Below are 14,035 nucleotides of genomic sequence, written 5' to 3' on the forward strand. Positions count from 1 at the left end.
TGCGTGTGTGTGTGTGGTTCAGGAATCTTAGGTCCCACACCACCAGGTTCAGTAACAGTTATTACCCTTCAACCATCAGGCTCTGAAACCAACGTGGATAGTTTCACTCGCCTCAACTCTGAACTGATTCGTAACCATTTTCAAAGACTACAACTCGGGTTCTTCGCGTATTTTTTCTCTCTGTTTTGCTTGTTTATTTATTATTACAGCCTTTTTTTGTATTCGCAGTTTGTCATCTTTTACACTTCGGTTGTTTGTCTTTGTACGTAGTTATTCATTGATTCTATGGTGTTTCTTTGTTAATGCCTACGAGAAAATGACGCTCAGGGTAGTATAGGGTGTCATATTGCTAATAAATTTACTTTGAACTTTGAGTGCCAAAGTGCACCTCTTTGTGCGTGGTTGTGTGTGTGTGTGTGTGTGTGTGTGTGTGTGTGTGTGTGTGAGAGAGAGAGAGAGAGAGAGAGCGCGCACCTGCGTGCGTGGGCATTTGCCTGTGCGCCACCATGATTAACCATTACAAACGGCAGCGTGGTCAGTGTGCCAGTGGCGTCTGTCGCTGAAGTTGCGGAGAGCGGTGGAGGGAGGGGGTCCGGTGGGCGGGGCGGGACGGGACGGGACGGGGGCGGAGAGGGGGTTGTAACTGTTTTGTCAGCGGACTCACGACGCTGCTTTTCTGCGGGTCCCGGGGCGTTCATACAAACTCTGTCGGTGGAAGCTTCCTCGCACCGCGCCCGACCTCGGGGTCCCGGCCACTGCACAGGTACCTCCACCCTGTCCAATATTCCCCCTAGCCCGCCTCCCAACTCCATATCTTCCCACCCCTGCCTTCCTTGTCTCTGCATCCTAACCCCCACCCCTCTTCTCTCACCTCCCGACCCTTCCCTCCCCTCTATTTGCCACTTTTCTGCTGCCCCACCCGCTCGTCCCTCCCGCTCCCTCCATTCGCCCCTCCCCTACCCTGGTGCGCTTGAATTCGTGAGGGGAGTTTCAACGACTCCTTCAAGAGACGGACGCCAAGTCTCCGGGGCAAGGTCTCGGTTCGCTGTGCCCGATCGGCTCCCCCCCAGGTGGCCACGGGCCCTGGGTTGCAGCGGAGGGGTACCTCGCCCTCAGGCTCCAAGCCCCTGACTGACACCGAGGGAGAGGTCGCACAAAACCAGGCGGCTGGTTGAATGCTTCTGCGGGTCGAATGTGCGGTGATTTTGACACAGTGCCTTTTCCCATACTGTACTGTTCTATGTTCCAAGGACATCCAGCCCAAAGGACGGGTCTGGACCCGAAATAGCGACTGTCCAACACCACCCCCCCAACCCCGACCCACTGAGTTGTTGTGCGTTGCTCCGGGTTGCAGTATCCACAGTCACTCCTGTCTCCACCTTGATCTGAGGAAATCCAACACTGAAGGAGGTAGGTTTAGTGAGAGGAGAACGAGGAGGAACGGGAGCGGCAACAGGTACACGGGCGGGAAAAGTTGTTGATTCTCGAGTGGATCAGGGAGTGAAAAAGCAATCGAAAGACCTGGCGAGTTCGTCATTCCCCTCTCCACAGATGCTATCTGACCCGCTGACCCTTTCTAGCATCTATTAAATTAAAAACAAAATTTTGGACATCTAAAATGTAAAACGAAAGTGGAAAATTGTTTTCACGTATTGGTTTTACTTGGAGTCAACCGTGTGGGTGGCGGTTCAGCTATTTATCCCAGTGCTAATTTTTACATTAACGATTCCCAATATCTTGCTTTGTGGCAGTCCGCGTTATGGATTTCTGCGCCTCTACCGTTTGCTTGGGGAAGTCAACTCTCGGTCGTTACGCAATTGCTTTAGTAATTGGTTTATTATTGTCGAGTGTGTTGAGGTACAGTGAGAAGCTTTTGTTTGCCTTGTCTCCCTGCCATCCAGACAGTAATGCCATACATGAGTGCATCCATGTAGTGAAAATAGTCACTGAGTAATACACTGTTCTCTCTTGGGTGCACGGCCGCTCGGTAACTGAAACGCTTCCGCGCACATAGCCTTTGTTACCGGCTGGAATAAACACAGACCAGAAAGGAAGATTATTAAGAATGAAAGATTTGCTTTGTTGTACTGTATTTCATTATACCCTTCAATTATTAACCTAAATGTGATTTTTCAATTTTCATTCTAAATATTTATAGTATGCATGTTACAAAAATAAACATTTAAAGTGACACACAGTCTTCAGGCCGGTGTAAAAATATTCCTGCTCAAAGCAATGGTTAGTTCACGCAGGAGATACAAAAAGAATTAAAGGGGACGTTGTTGGAAACAGGCCCTTCAGCCCGTCTGAGCTAGTCCCATTCGCCCATGTTTGGCTGCAGAACTTTCTCTCACCGTACTGTACCTGTCCAGAAGTCGAGGCTTGTTGGCCAGAACTCTGGGAACGCACAGACCACGCTGATCAAACCTTGCCCAAGACTCCTGCATCTTCCCCCAGCAGCAGCAAGCGAGATGGAGAGAAAGACCAGTCAAACACAGACAGATGGTGCTGAGAACCCACCCGCCTCCACTCTCGTCCTCTTTGATTCCAGTCTTGCTTGACGCTTTAATTGGCGAGATTGGCGAGAAATGGAGTCAAGCGTGGCCTCCAGGCCGCAGACTCTGCTCCAAACCTCATCAAACTTCCTCAGAGACAGCAAAGCACCAAATTGCTCAATCGGCCCAAAAACACACCATCAAGATGTTACTCACATTCATTGTGCATAGCACAAGATTTCCCGAATTTGCAGAATCTTGTGAATCTATCTTTATTGACATAGCAAACCTTCAGGAGAGGGAGCCTCAGAGAATCCAAGAGAATCTCACTCTCCTGACATGATCTTTTATACTTCGTCGACACAGAGATACTTCCTTAGGAGTTTGCGGAGACTTACCATAACATCGAAAACGTTGACAGACTTCTTTAGATGTGTAGTGGAGGGTGTATCGATTGGCTGCATCAGAGCAGGTACCGATGCCCTTGAACAGGAAATCCAACAGAAGGTAATGAATACGGCCTAGTCCATCATGGGTAAAGCTCTCCCCTACGTTGAGCACATCTACATGAAATGCTGTCATAGGAAAGCAGCGACCATCTTCAGGGATCCCCACCACGCTGTTGCCATCAGGGAGAAGATATAAAAGCCTCAGGACAGATACAGAACAGACTGAGCGAGAACAAGGTGATGCGAGAACTTGAGTTGTAGAGTGCTTGAAGGTAAATCCATAGGTTGTGGAACCAAGCCAGTGTTGAGGTGAGTGAAGTTATCCACCCAGTGAGTGAAGGTTGCCAGGAACACTATATTCTTTAATCTTTAGTCCCTTCTCACAGCAGCAGTAGATATGGAAGCCTGATGTCCCATGCCATCAGTTTAAGAACAGCTATTTCCCTTCATTCATTCGGTTCTTGAACCAACCAGCACGATTCTAGTCTCTGTTCTCAGTAACTCTGCTTGCTTTTACTTCTCATTGGCCTGTGATACACAGGTAACTACCTGATGGACTATATCTGGTCTAGTTATTGAATGATTGTATCTATTTGATGTTGTGGGTGTTCGCCGAGCTTGGCAATTAGCTTGCAGACGTTTCATCACCAGTCAAGGTGACGTCCTCAGTGGGCAGTTGTTGGTGTTGCCCTCTGGGAGTGCTCACATTTTATAGGCGCCCATTCACTTGCCTCGGTCCTGATTGGCTACCCCTTCAGTTGTACTTTGAATTCTATTGGCTCGTGTTTCTTTAGCTCTTAGGGGTTCATAGATGGCATCTATTTCAGTATGTTTGTTTACGGAATTATCAGAAGAGAACCACGCTCCTAAAGATTCTCATGCCTGCTTTGTGTTTGCCTTTGCCAGAACCTCCATGGTGTCCCAGTAAAAGTGGTGTCTCTTGGTCTGCATTTACTGAGATCAGCGACAGTAGATCAGGTCTCCATACCGACAGTCTGTGTTCCCGTAAACAAGTTGAGAGTTTACGTACTGTCTGGCTGACGCAGTTCTAGTTGCCGTGACAACAGGTGATCCTGCACACCACATTGCTTTGGTCGGCTGTCTTTACCGGTACCTTGTATTCATCTTCCCCATGTGTTTACAAAAAACTTGCGTGAAACAGATTACTGTTGAATTTGAGGGTGAATTTTAAGTGAAGAGGTCAGTGTGTGTGTGTGGTTTTCAATGTGAGACCTGTGGGCTAGGGAAGTATATTAGAAGTGACATTCAACACTTGGTGACAGATTTACTCTCTTAATACCAAATAAATTAGCTTTGTGGACTCTCACTGAGACCAATTTGAGCTTCACCTCAGAATTCCTCTGAGGGCAAAAGACTCCTTCCACATCTGGGGTCTCCAGCTTAATGAGAGGAGTATCAAATTACCAGCCTTTTAGTCTGTGCACGGAATGATTTATTGAGTGTGACGCTGAGCTGCAAAAGGCCTCCGAGACTTCTCCTTCCCTCCCACCTCCTGTCTGTAATGGGCAGCCTTTTCCCTAAGGTTATTATTGGAAAGCCGTATCATTATCCAAAAAGAAACTGGCTGCTAGTTGAACTTAGTGAGTCAGGCAGCATCTATGGAGGCAGGGGGTGGTTGATGATCCCAGCAATGAAAGAGTTAATGTAGGAGGAGCATTTGATGGCTCTGGGCAAGGCAGGGTTGGAGTACTGTGAACAGTTTGGAGCCCTAAATCTAGGAAAGGATATGTTGGCATTGGAGACAGTCAAGAAGAGGTTTACAAAAATTATCCCTGAAATTAAAGGGTTAACCTAGGAGGAGCATTTGATGGCTCTGGGCCTGTACTCATTGGAGGTTAAAAAGAAATGAAAGGGGAATCTCATCAGAATCTATCGAAAATTGAAAGACTAGATACAATGGACATTGAGAAGATGTTTCCAGTAGTGGGGGAGTCTAGGACCAGAGGGCACAGTCTCACAACAGAGGGATGTTCCTTTAGAACAGAGATAAGAGGAATTTCTTTAGTCAGAGTGTGGTGAATCTGTGGAATTCATTGCCATAGATGGCTGTGGAGGCCAAGCCATTCGGTATACTTAAAGTGGAGATTAGGTTCTTGATTAGTAAAGGTGTCAAATGTTACAAGGGAGAAGGCAGGAGAATGGGGTTGAGAAGGAAAGTAAGTCAACCATAATGGAATGACAGAGCAGACTTGATGGGCCAAATAGCTGACCTCTACCTCATTGTCGTACGGTCAACGTTCCTGCATCAGGACTGAAAGGGTGGAGGGGAAATAACTAGTATAAAGGAGTGAGACAGGAGCTAGCAAGCAATGGCCCCTCCTCACCTAGATCCACCTATTAGCAGCCATCTCCTGTCTCTCCCCTCCCCTCTCACCTCTTTGCCTCTCTACACTCATTCCCCCAACTGTGATTGGGGAGGTAGAGCCCAGTGCCAGACCTGGTGTAGAAACAAATAGGATTCAGCAGGTTGGATGGCTGGATGTCACAAGTGACTACACATACAGCCCTTCCCCCACGTCTGCTCCCAGAAAAGGAAACTACTGTACATTCAGTGGCACCAGCCACGAAATGCTGGAGGAACTCAGCAGGCCAGGCAGCATCTGTGAAATAGAGTAAACAGCCAACGTTTTGGGCCAAGCTCACTCATCAGGACTGATGAAGGGTCTTGGCTCAAAAAGTCGACTATTTATTCCTTTCTATCGATGCTACCTGACCTGCCGAGTACCTCAAACATTCTGTGTTTTGCCTTGGATTTCCAGCATCTGCTGATTTTTTTGTGCTTGTGAACCTATATTCAGTGGCCACTTTATTAGGTATGCCTGCTCGTTAATGCAAATATCTAGTCAGCCAATCATGTGGCAGCAACTCAATGCATAAAAGCATGTAGACCTGGTCAAGGGGCTCAGTTGTTGTTCAGACCAAATATCAGAATGGAGAAAAAATGTGATTTTAGTGACATTGGCTGTGGAGTGATTGTTGGCACCAGATAGGGTGGTTTGAGTATTTCAGAAACTGCTGATCTCCTGGGCATTTAATGCACAACAGTCTTTTGAGTTTCCAGAGGATGTTACGAAAAACTAGAAACATCCAGTAGCTTTGTGGGTGAGAACACCTTGTTAATGAGAGAGGTCAGAGGAGAATGGCCAAACTGGTTCAAGCTGACAGGAAGGCGACAGTAACTCAAATAACCACACGTTACAACAGTAGTGTGCAGAAGAGCATCTCTGAATGCACAACGTATAAAACCTAGAAGTGGATGGTCTACAGCCATGAACATACGTCCAGTGGCCACTTGATTAGGTACAGGACGTATCCACTCAGTCTTGATACAGAAGTGGCCACTGTGTAAATACATAAGATTAGCTTATATACAGTTCATAGACATAAAGTGACACTAGGTACAGGAGTATCTGTACATCAGGTGACTCTGACAGGAAATGATAAAGTACGGTTGGGTGGATGTGTCGATCAGTCTGACAGCTTGGGGAAGTCTCTGTTTTTGAGTTTGGTGGTCCTGGCATGGATACCCCGTAGCCTTGTCCCTGATGAGAGTAGGGCCAACAATCGATGAGCGGAGTGGGTGAATCCTTCATGATATTGCTAGCCTTTTTCTGACAACGGTCTGTATTATATGTCCTTGATGGCAGGTAGGCTGGTGCCGGTGATGCATAGGGCAGTTTTAACGACCCGCTGCAGATCCTTCCTGTCTGCCGCAGTGGTCAATATCGCAACAGGATTATATTATTTTCCAGTAGTATGAATCTCAGGATTACTCAGTTCAGAGTACTTCTCACTTTTGAATGGGTGTATTTCAAGGCTGGTTGGGTGGCAAAAGACCAGGAAACCCATGTCAAAGGGATAAGTTCAACAACTGACCTGCAGCACTGATGACCCTTCTAATGTTGTTTACTGTTCTGGCCTTGAAGTCCCACATCACCAGTTTCAGAAACAGCTACTTCTTTTCAACAATTCAGTTCTTGAACCAACCTGCAAACCCCAATCTCCACCTCAGTAAGACCATAAGAGATAGGAGTAGAATTAGGCCAATTGGCCCATCGAGTCTGTTCTGCCATTCCATCATGATTGATCGATTATCCCCCCCTCAACCCACTTTCCTGCCTTCTCCCTGTAACCATTGACACCCTTACTAATCAAGAGCCTGTCAATCTCCGCTTTAAGTAAACCCAGGCAACACGCACAAAAAACGCTGGTGAACGCAGGAGGCCAGGCAGCATCTCTAGGAAGAGGTACAGTCGACGTTTCGGGCCGAGACCCTTCGTCAGGACTAACTGAAAGAAGAGAGAGTAAGAGATTTGAAAGTGGGAAGGGGAGATCCGAAATGATAGGAGAAGACAGGAGGGGGAGGGATGGAGCCAAGAGCTGGACAGTTGATTGGCAAAAGGGATACAAGGCTGGAGAAGAGGGAGAATCATGGGATGGGAGGCCTAGGGAGAGAGAAAGGGAGAGGGGAGCCCAGAGGAAGTTGAAGATCTGGCAAGGAGTTGTAGTGAAGGACAAAGGGAGAGAAAATAGAGAGAGAAAAAAAGGGGGGAAATAAATAAATAAATAACAGATGGGGTACAAAGGGGAGGAGGGACATTAACGGAAGTTGGAGAAGTCAATGTTCATGCCAGCAGGTTGGATGCTACCCAGACGGAATATAAGGTGTTGTTCCTCCAATCTGAGTGTGGCTTCATCTTGACAGTAGAGGAGGCCGTGGATAGACATATCAGAATGGGAATGGGATGTGGAATTAAAATGTGTGGCCACTGGGAGATCCTGCCTTCTCTGGCGGACAGAGCATAGGTGTTCAGCGAAACAGTCTCCCAGCCTGCGTCAGGTCTCGCCAATATATAAATAAATTTAAATATACTCAACGACTTGGCCTCCACAGCCATCTGTGGCAATGAATTCCACAGATTCACCACCCCCTAGTTAAATAAATTCCTCCTCATTTCTGTTCTAAATGGACACCACTCTATTCTGAGGCTGTGCCATCTGGTCCTAGATTCCCCCTCTGTAGGAAACATCTTCACATCCACTCTATCTAGGCCTTTCAACACTGTGAATGCTTTGCAACATAATGGACTTTTTTTTTGCTCATTGTGTTCTTTCTTGTATAGTTTTGTGTTTTTCTTGTGGATGTGGTGTCTCTAAAGTTCCCAAACTTTTTTAATGCCATGAAGCCTTACCATTAACCGAGGGGTCCATGGACCCCAGGTTGGGAACCCCTGTTCTAATGCTACTTGCCTGTGGTGTTGCTGCATCTCTGCTGAAGTGTCTCAGCACAAAATATTGATGTGCTTCTTTCCCCTCCTGATTTGCTGAGCTCCTCCAGCATTTTGTGCAGGTCACTATACAAGTCCTTTAAGCCTAGTAATCGTAAAGGGGGAGTTTGTAAATATTTGCGGGGTTAATTCCCCAAGTCGGCTACCCTTGGCTGTTGCTGCTGAGATGCAGAAACCTCATTATTTTTGCTTGAAAATAGTGACTGTCAGATCCCCAAATATGCGGTCATTGAGAAAATCTGACTTACAGCTGCTCTAGAATTTGGGTTACGTGCAAGAGTGCAGTTCAAATATTGCACTGGAATGTGAAGTAGAGCTTAAGTAGATACTTTGATTTTTACCTTTAACAGATGGCGTTCGAATCTGTTCTATCACCAAAAGATCCTGATACTCCTGAGCAGTAACATCATGGTGTTGTGCGGTGTTGTACCTGGCGAAGTGCTGTGAGCCAAAGGCTTGTCCTGATGTCGTGGTTAATGATCCTGCCACTTCTACTGAAGGTCCCCATGTTCCTTTCCAACACCCACTCGGAGGACATGGCCCTCCAGCGCTGGCTGCGACGTCTGGAGACAGCAGCTCAGAGAAAGAACCTTCTGACCCACTTGGGTACCAACGCCACTCGTAAGGTATGTCACAGCCTTGTAGGTCTCTCGGTAAAACATCCATACTTTTGACCTCATGACAGTCTGGGAAATATACAGCCGACGTTCCAGGCCAACCAATGAAGGGTCTCTGCCCGAACTGTTGACTGCTTATTTCCCTCCATAGAAGCTGCCTGACCTGCTGAGTTCTTCCGGCAGTTTGTGTGTGTATTGCTCAAGATTTTCAACACCTGCAGAATCTCTTGTGACTATTAATGGTTGATATTCTGGTGTGCTTTGCAAGATGTTGAAGCTCTGACTTTGCCAATTACTTGCTGTTCCAGGTTCCTCAGGCAATTATCATCGGAGTTCGGAAAGGGGGAACAAGAGCTCTCTTGGAGATGGTAAACCTTCATCCTGACGTTGTGGTGGCCAAGGCAGAGGTCCACTTCTTTGACTGGGATGAGAACTACCAGAAGGGCCTCGAGTGGTACCGCGAGCAGATGCCGGAGTCTCTGCCCCACCAGCTTACCCTGGAGAAGACCCCCGGTTACTTCACCGCGTGGAAGGCCGCTGAGAGAATCTACAACATGAGCAACTCCACCAGGCTGCTGCTCATCGTTCGAGACCCGGCAGAGCGCGTAATCTCCGACTACACGCAGGTGTTGTACAACAGAAGGGAGCGTCAGAAGCGATGTCAGCCTGTCGAAGAACTTCTGGTGCAGAATGGGAAGTTAAACACCAGGTACAAGGCCATCCAGCGCAGTGTGTATGACGTCCACATGGCAATCTGGCTGAGACTGTTCCCGCGGCAGCAGATCCATCTGGTGGACGGAGACGCTTTGATCAAGAATCCACTGTCCGAGCTGCAGGAGGTGGAGAAGTTCCTCCAGCTTCCTCGCCGAATCAAAGCCTCCAACTTCTATTTCAACCAGACAAAAGGTTTCTACTGCATGCGCGCCGCAGGGCATGAGAGGTGCCTGGACCAGTCCAAAGGACGGCCCCATCCTTCAGTGAATCGAACTGTCCTGCAGCAGCTCTGCGATTATTTCAAGGAACACAATGAGAATTTCTTCAGAATGGTAGGGAGGACATTTAACTGGTGCTGAAGAATCCTGAGGGAACTCACTTCAGATCCAGTGATGGTACCACCGCACTCAGTTATTAGACTTACTAACTATGCGTGACAACGTGGAGACCCTGGAAGACCATAACATTCCATCACAAAGCATCTTCTTTCGACAGTTTTGGACTCCTTGTCTAAGGAAAAATGTGCTGGCATTGGAGATGGTCCAGAGGAGGTTCACAGGAGTGACTCCGGGAATGAAAGGGTTAACATATGAGTATCGATTGGTGTCTCTGGGACTGTACTCGCAAGAATGGGGATGCTGGGGGGGGGGAGGAGGGGCATGGCAGGAATCTCATTGAAATAAAACCTAGGTAAAGTGGACATGGAGAGGATGTTTCCTACAATAGTTGGGTCTAGGACTGGGGGCACGGTCTCAGAATAGGACTTCCCTTTAGAACAGAGATAATGACGAATTTCTTCAGCCAGGGGTTAGTGACTCTGTGGATTTCATCGCCGCAGATGGCTGTGGAGGCCAAGTCACTGGCCATACTTAAAGCGGTGGTTGATAATTTCTTGATTAGTAAAGGTGTCACAGGTTACAGGAAGAAGGCAGGAGAATGGGATTTTTTGCTTACTGTCCATTACAGCGCTGGTCCTCCATCTCTGTATAGAAGGATTCTTCTTTGCTGTTTCTGTAACAATTGTTTTTTGACATGTCAGGGTTGTTAGTCCTAAGCTGAGCCCCCCAAACCTGGAGGACCAGTGGACCATCCTTTGCCTGGCCTCTACCCTTTGACCTGTTTGGCATGGATGACCCTATCAAGAGCCAAAGCACAAGGCCCTGACTCCAGCCAACATTGCCCTGTGTGTCATTGAGGCAGACAAGCCTCCAAAGCCTAAGACAAGGTTGTGGTACTCTTGGAGGAGGATGATGGGTTGAAAGGGAGAAATCAGCCATGGTGGGATGGTAGAGCTGACTTGATGGGCCAGATGGCCTAATTCTGCTCCTATGTTTTATGGACTTATGGTCTTACATCAGAGCCTGGAAGGGATATTGTGCACTATTGATTACAGACTTCTATCAGGGATACCCTGCATCTTATCTTTACACATTTTCTATGAAAACTAGCAAATTTTGTAGATTATAAGTAGCAAAACACTTCTAATAAGTGTGGGGGGGGAGAGAAACTGTTCCATTAACTTAGTAAACTGTAATGATCTAATCATCTTGAATATTTTGGTTGTTAATTTGATTGCGATGTTGTGGCTGTTCACATTGTAATTATATTGGGACATCACTTGAGTTACTCCATCTGTCTGTCAGTCTGAGTAACTGTACAGCTCAATAAAAGCCGTACCTGTGTTATCATGAAGACTGTGAACACATTAAAAAATTTCAGAGTAAATTTATTATCAAAGTATGGATTCTTCTTCTTCTTCTTGGACCTTAGCACCAGTGGAGTATAGGCCACTGGTGACCTCTCATCTCCATCATCCAAAGTTGATGGTAGGGTTGGAGTTCTTCAATGTTTCTGTGATCCATTGTGTCCACTGTGCAGGGGTTTGGCCTGTACAGCTTCACCAGAGCCCTGTTGGTCAGCCTTACCTGTACCCACCTCTTATGACAAGGGCGTACACTTGGACTTTGAGAGGCATCGAAGTACACATATGTCACCACATACAGCCCTGAGATTCATTTTCTTGCAGGCATTTTCAGGAAAATAAAGAAATACAATGGAATGTGTGAAAAAATATACTTAACAAAGACTGACAAACAACCAATGTGCAAAACACAAATCATGCTAATAATAAAAATAAATAATATTGAGAACATGAGTTGTCGAGTCCTTGAAAGTGAGTTCAATGTTCAGTGTTGAGCTGAGTGAAGTTATCCATGCTGGTTTAGGAGCCTGATGGTTGTAGGGTTATAACTATTCCTGAACCTCCTGCCCGATGGTAGTAGTGAGAAGAGAGCATGGTCTGGATGGTGGGTCCCCTAGATGATGGATATGGTAGAACTCTTTGCAGATGTGCTCAATGATGGGGAGGGCTTTGTGATAGACTGGGCTGTTTATCACAGTGTGACATGTTAAAACTTAAAAAGCTAATCTCTCTGGTATTGTTATGTGGAAAACAATTAGGGCAGTATGCCCCATGACCTGTGTTGTCATTACGTACCCAAGCAAAAAGGGCGTGTCAGTCTTTGAGTTATTGGAAAGAAAGGTTAGTCTTTGATATTGCAGTGTTCCCAAGCTTGGCAATTAGCTTGCAGATGTTTCATCACCAGTCGAGCTGACATTGTCAGTACATTTACATAGGCCCCTGTTTGCTTGCCTCAGTCTGATTGGCTACCCCTTCAGCTGATCTTTGAATTCAATTGGCTCGCATTTCCTTAGCTCTTAGTGGTTCATAGATGATGTTTGTGTTGATATGTTTGTTTACAGATTGATCAGAAGAGAACCACGCTTCTAAAAATTCTCAAGCCTGCTTCGTGGTTTGCCTGGGCAGAACCGCTGCAGTGTTCCAGTCAAAATGGCGTCCTTCTCGGTCTTCGTGTACCAAGATCAGCGACAGTGGATCAGGTCTCTGTACCGTTAGTCTGTGTTCCTGTAAATGAGTTGAGCATTTACGTCCTGTCTGGCTGACGTAGTTCTTGTTGCTGTGACAACAGGTGATCCTGTGCACCACATTGCTTTTGTCGGCTGTCTTTACCGGTACCTGGGTTCTTGAGACGAGCTACCAATATTCCCCACCGTCCTAGGTTAGCTTTATTTGCCACATGTGAATCAAAACTTTGGAACATTCAGTGAAATGTGATGTTTTGCATCAATGACCAACACAGCCCAAAGATTGTGCTGGGGGCAGCCCACAGCTGTTACTGCCCTTCCAGTGCCAACATAGCATGCCAAGGACTTACTAACCCCAATCCCTATGTCTTTGGACTGTGGGAGGAAACCAGAGCACCCGGAGGAAACCCACGCAGCCATGGGGAAAACATACAAACTTCTTACAGCCAGCAGCAGGAATTGAACCCCGATTGGTGATCGCTGGCGGTGTAAAATGTTCATCCCACATCCCACATGAAAGCAGGACTGCCTGGAAACAGAAGAGACAGCAGATGCCAGAATCCTGCTGGAATAACTCAGCATCTATGGGGAGGGATGTGGGCACGTTTGCCAAGTGGTTAAGGCATTGGACTAGCGACCTGAAGGTCGTGAGTTCGAGCCCCAGCTGAGGGAACGTGTTGTGTCCTTGAGCAAGGCACTTAACCACACAGTGCTCTGCGACGACACTGGTGCCAAGCTGTATGGGTCCTAATGCCCTTCCCTTGGACAACGTTGGTGTCGTGGAGAGGGGAGACTTGCAGCATGGGCAACTGCTGGTCTTCCATACAACCTTGCCCAGGCCTGCGCCCTGGAGAGTGAAGACTTTCCAGGCGCAGATCCCTAGTCTCGCAAGACTAACGGGTGGGGAGGGGGAGGGGGGAGGAATTGTTGACATCCCACATCCAGATGGGGGATGGCTGATGTAAAGAGGAAGGATTGGTGGAGTGAGGGATGGATAAATCTAGTAAAGGGAGAGAGAGTGGTGGTTAGGGGAGACAGGCAGGTGGATGATAGGTACAGGTGGAGGAGGAAGAAAAAAGGCAGGTGGACATAGGTGGGTAAAAATGGAGACAGCTACTGGGAGGCGAATTCTGCACGGTTCGGGTGCAAGGTTGTGACCTAAAGCGTCGACGATTCCTTCCCCCTCCCCACAACCCCCATAGATGCTGCTCGACCCCCTGAATTTCTCCAGCAGATTGTTGTTCTAAACTGTCCCATCTCCAGGCAGTCCTGCTCTCTTGTGGGACATTGAACCTGGATCCCGAGATACGGAGTCTAGAATCCTGTTGCTTTGCTCCGTACACTGTCCCGGGATACGGAGTCCGGAATCCTGCTTTTCTGCTCCGTGCGCTGTCCCGGGTCGCGGCGCCAGTTTCAGGGTCCAATTCGCAGTCGCATCGTACCGGACCACCATGAGTCAACAGAGGTACTGTGCAGGAGCCGGGATACCACGTCTTGCCTTGGCAGAGGCAATCCACACCACAGCTCCTTTTTGGTACCGGGACACCACCTTCCTCCGGAAATGG

The 14,035-nt window shown here is 47.5% G+C and overlaps 1 protein-coding gene across 3 annotated transcripts; it reads left to right on the top strand.

Annotated features, from left to right (window-relative positions):
* Positions 1-633: 633 nt before the first annotated feature.
* On the top strand, positions 634-11,313 carry LOC140201884 (heparan sulfate glucosamine 3-O-sulfotransferase 1-like). Of its 3 annotated transcripts, none has more exons than XM_072266650.1 (4): positions 634-763; positions 1,251-1,410; positions 8,604-8,879; positions 9,179-11,313. In XM_072266650.1, the coding sequence occupies exons 3-4, from the start codon at positions 8,718-8,720 to the stop codon at positions 9,941-9,943; spliced, it is 927 nt and encodes a 308-aa protein (XP_072122751.1). In that variant the 5' UTR covers positions 634-763; positions 1,251-1,410; positions 8,604-8,717; the 3' UTR covers positions 9,944-11,313. The 3 variants fall into 3 exon arrangements, with proteins under 3 accessions (XP_072122751.1, XP_072122753.1, XP_072122752.1); XM_072266651.1 differs by lacking the exon at positions 634-763 and adding an exon at positions 3,851-4,011 and having other exon boundaries at positions 827-1,410; XM_072266652.1 differs by lacking the exon at positions 1,251-1,410.
* The last annotated feature ends 2,722 nt before the right edge of the window (positions 11,314-14,035 follow it).

Source organism: Mobula birostris, chromosome 8, assembly GCF_030028105.1.
Source record: "Mobula birostris isolate sMobBir1 chromosome 8, sMobBir1.hap1, whole genome shotgun sequence".
Taxonomy (NCBI): Eukaryota; Metazoa; Chordata; class Chondrichthyes; order Myliobatiformes; family Myliobatidae; genus Mobula; species Mobula birostris.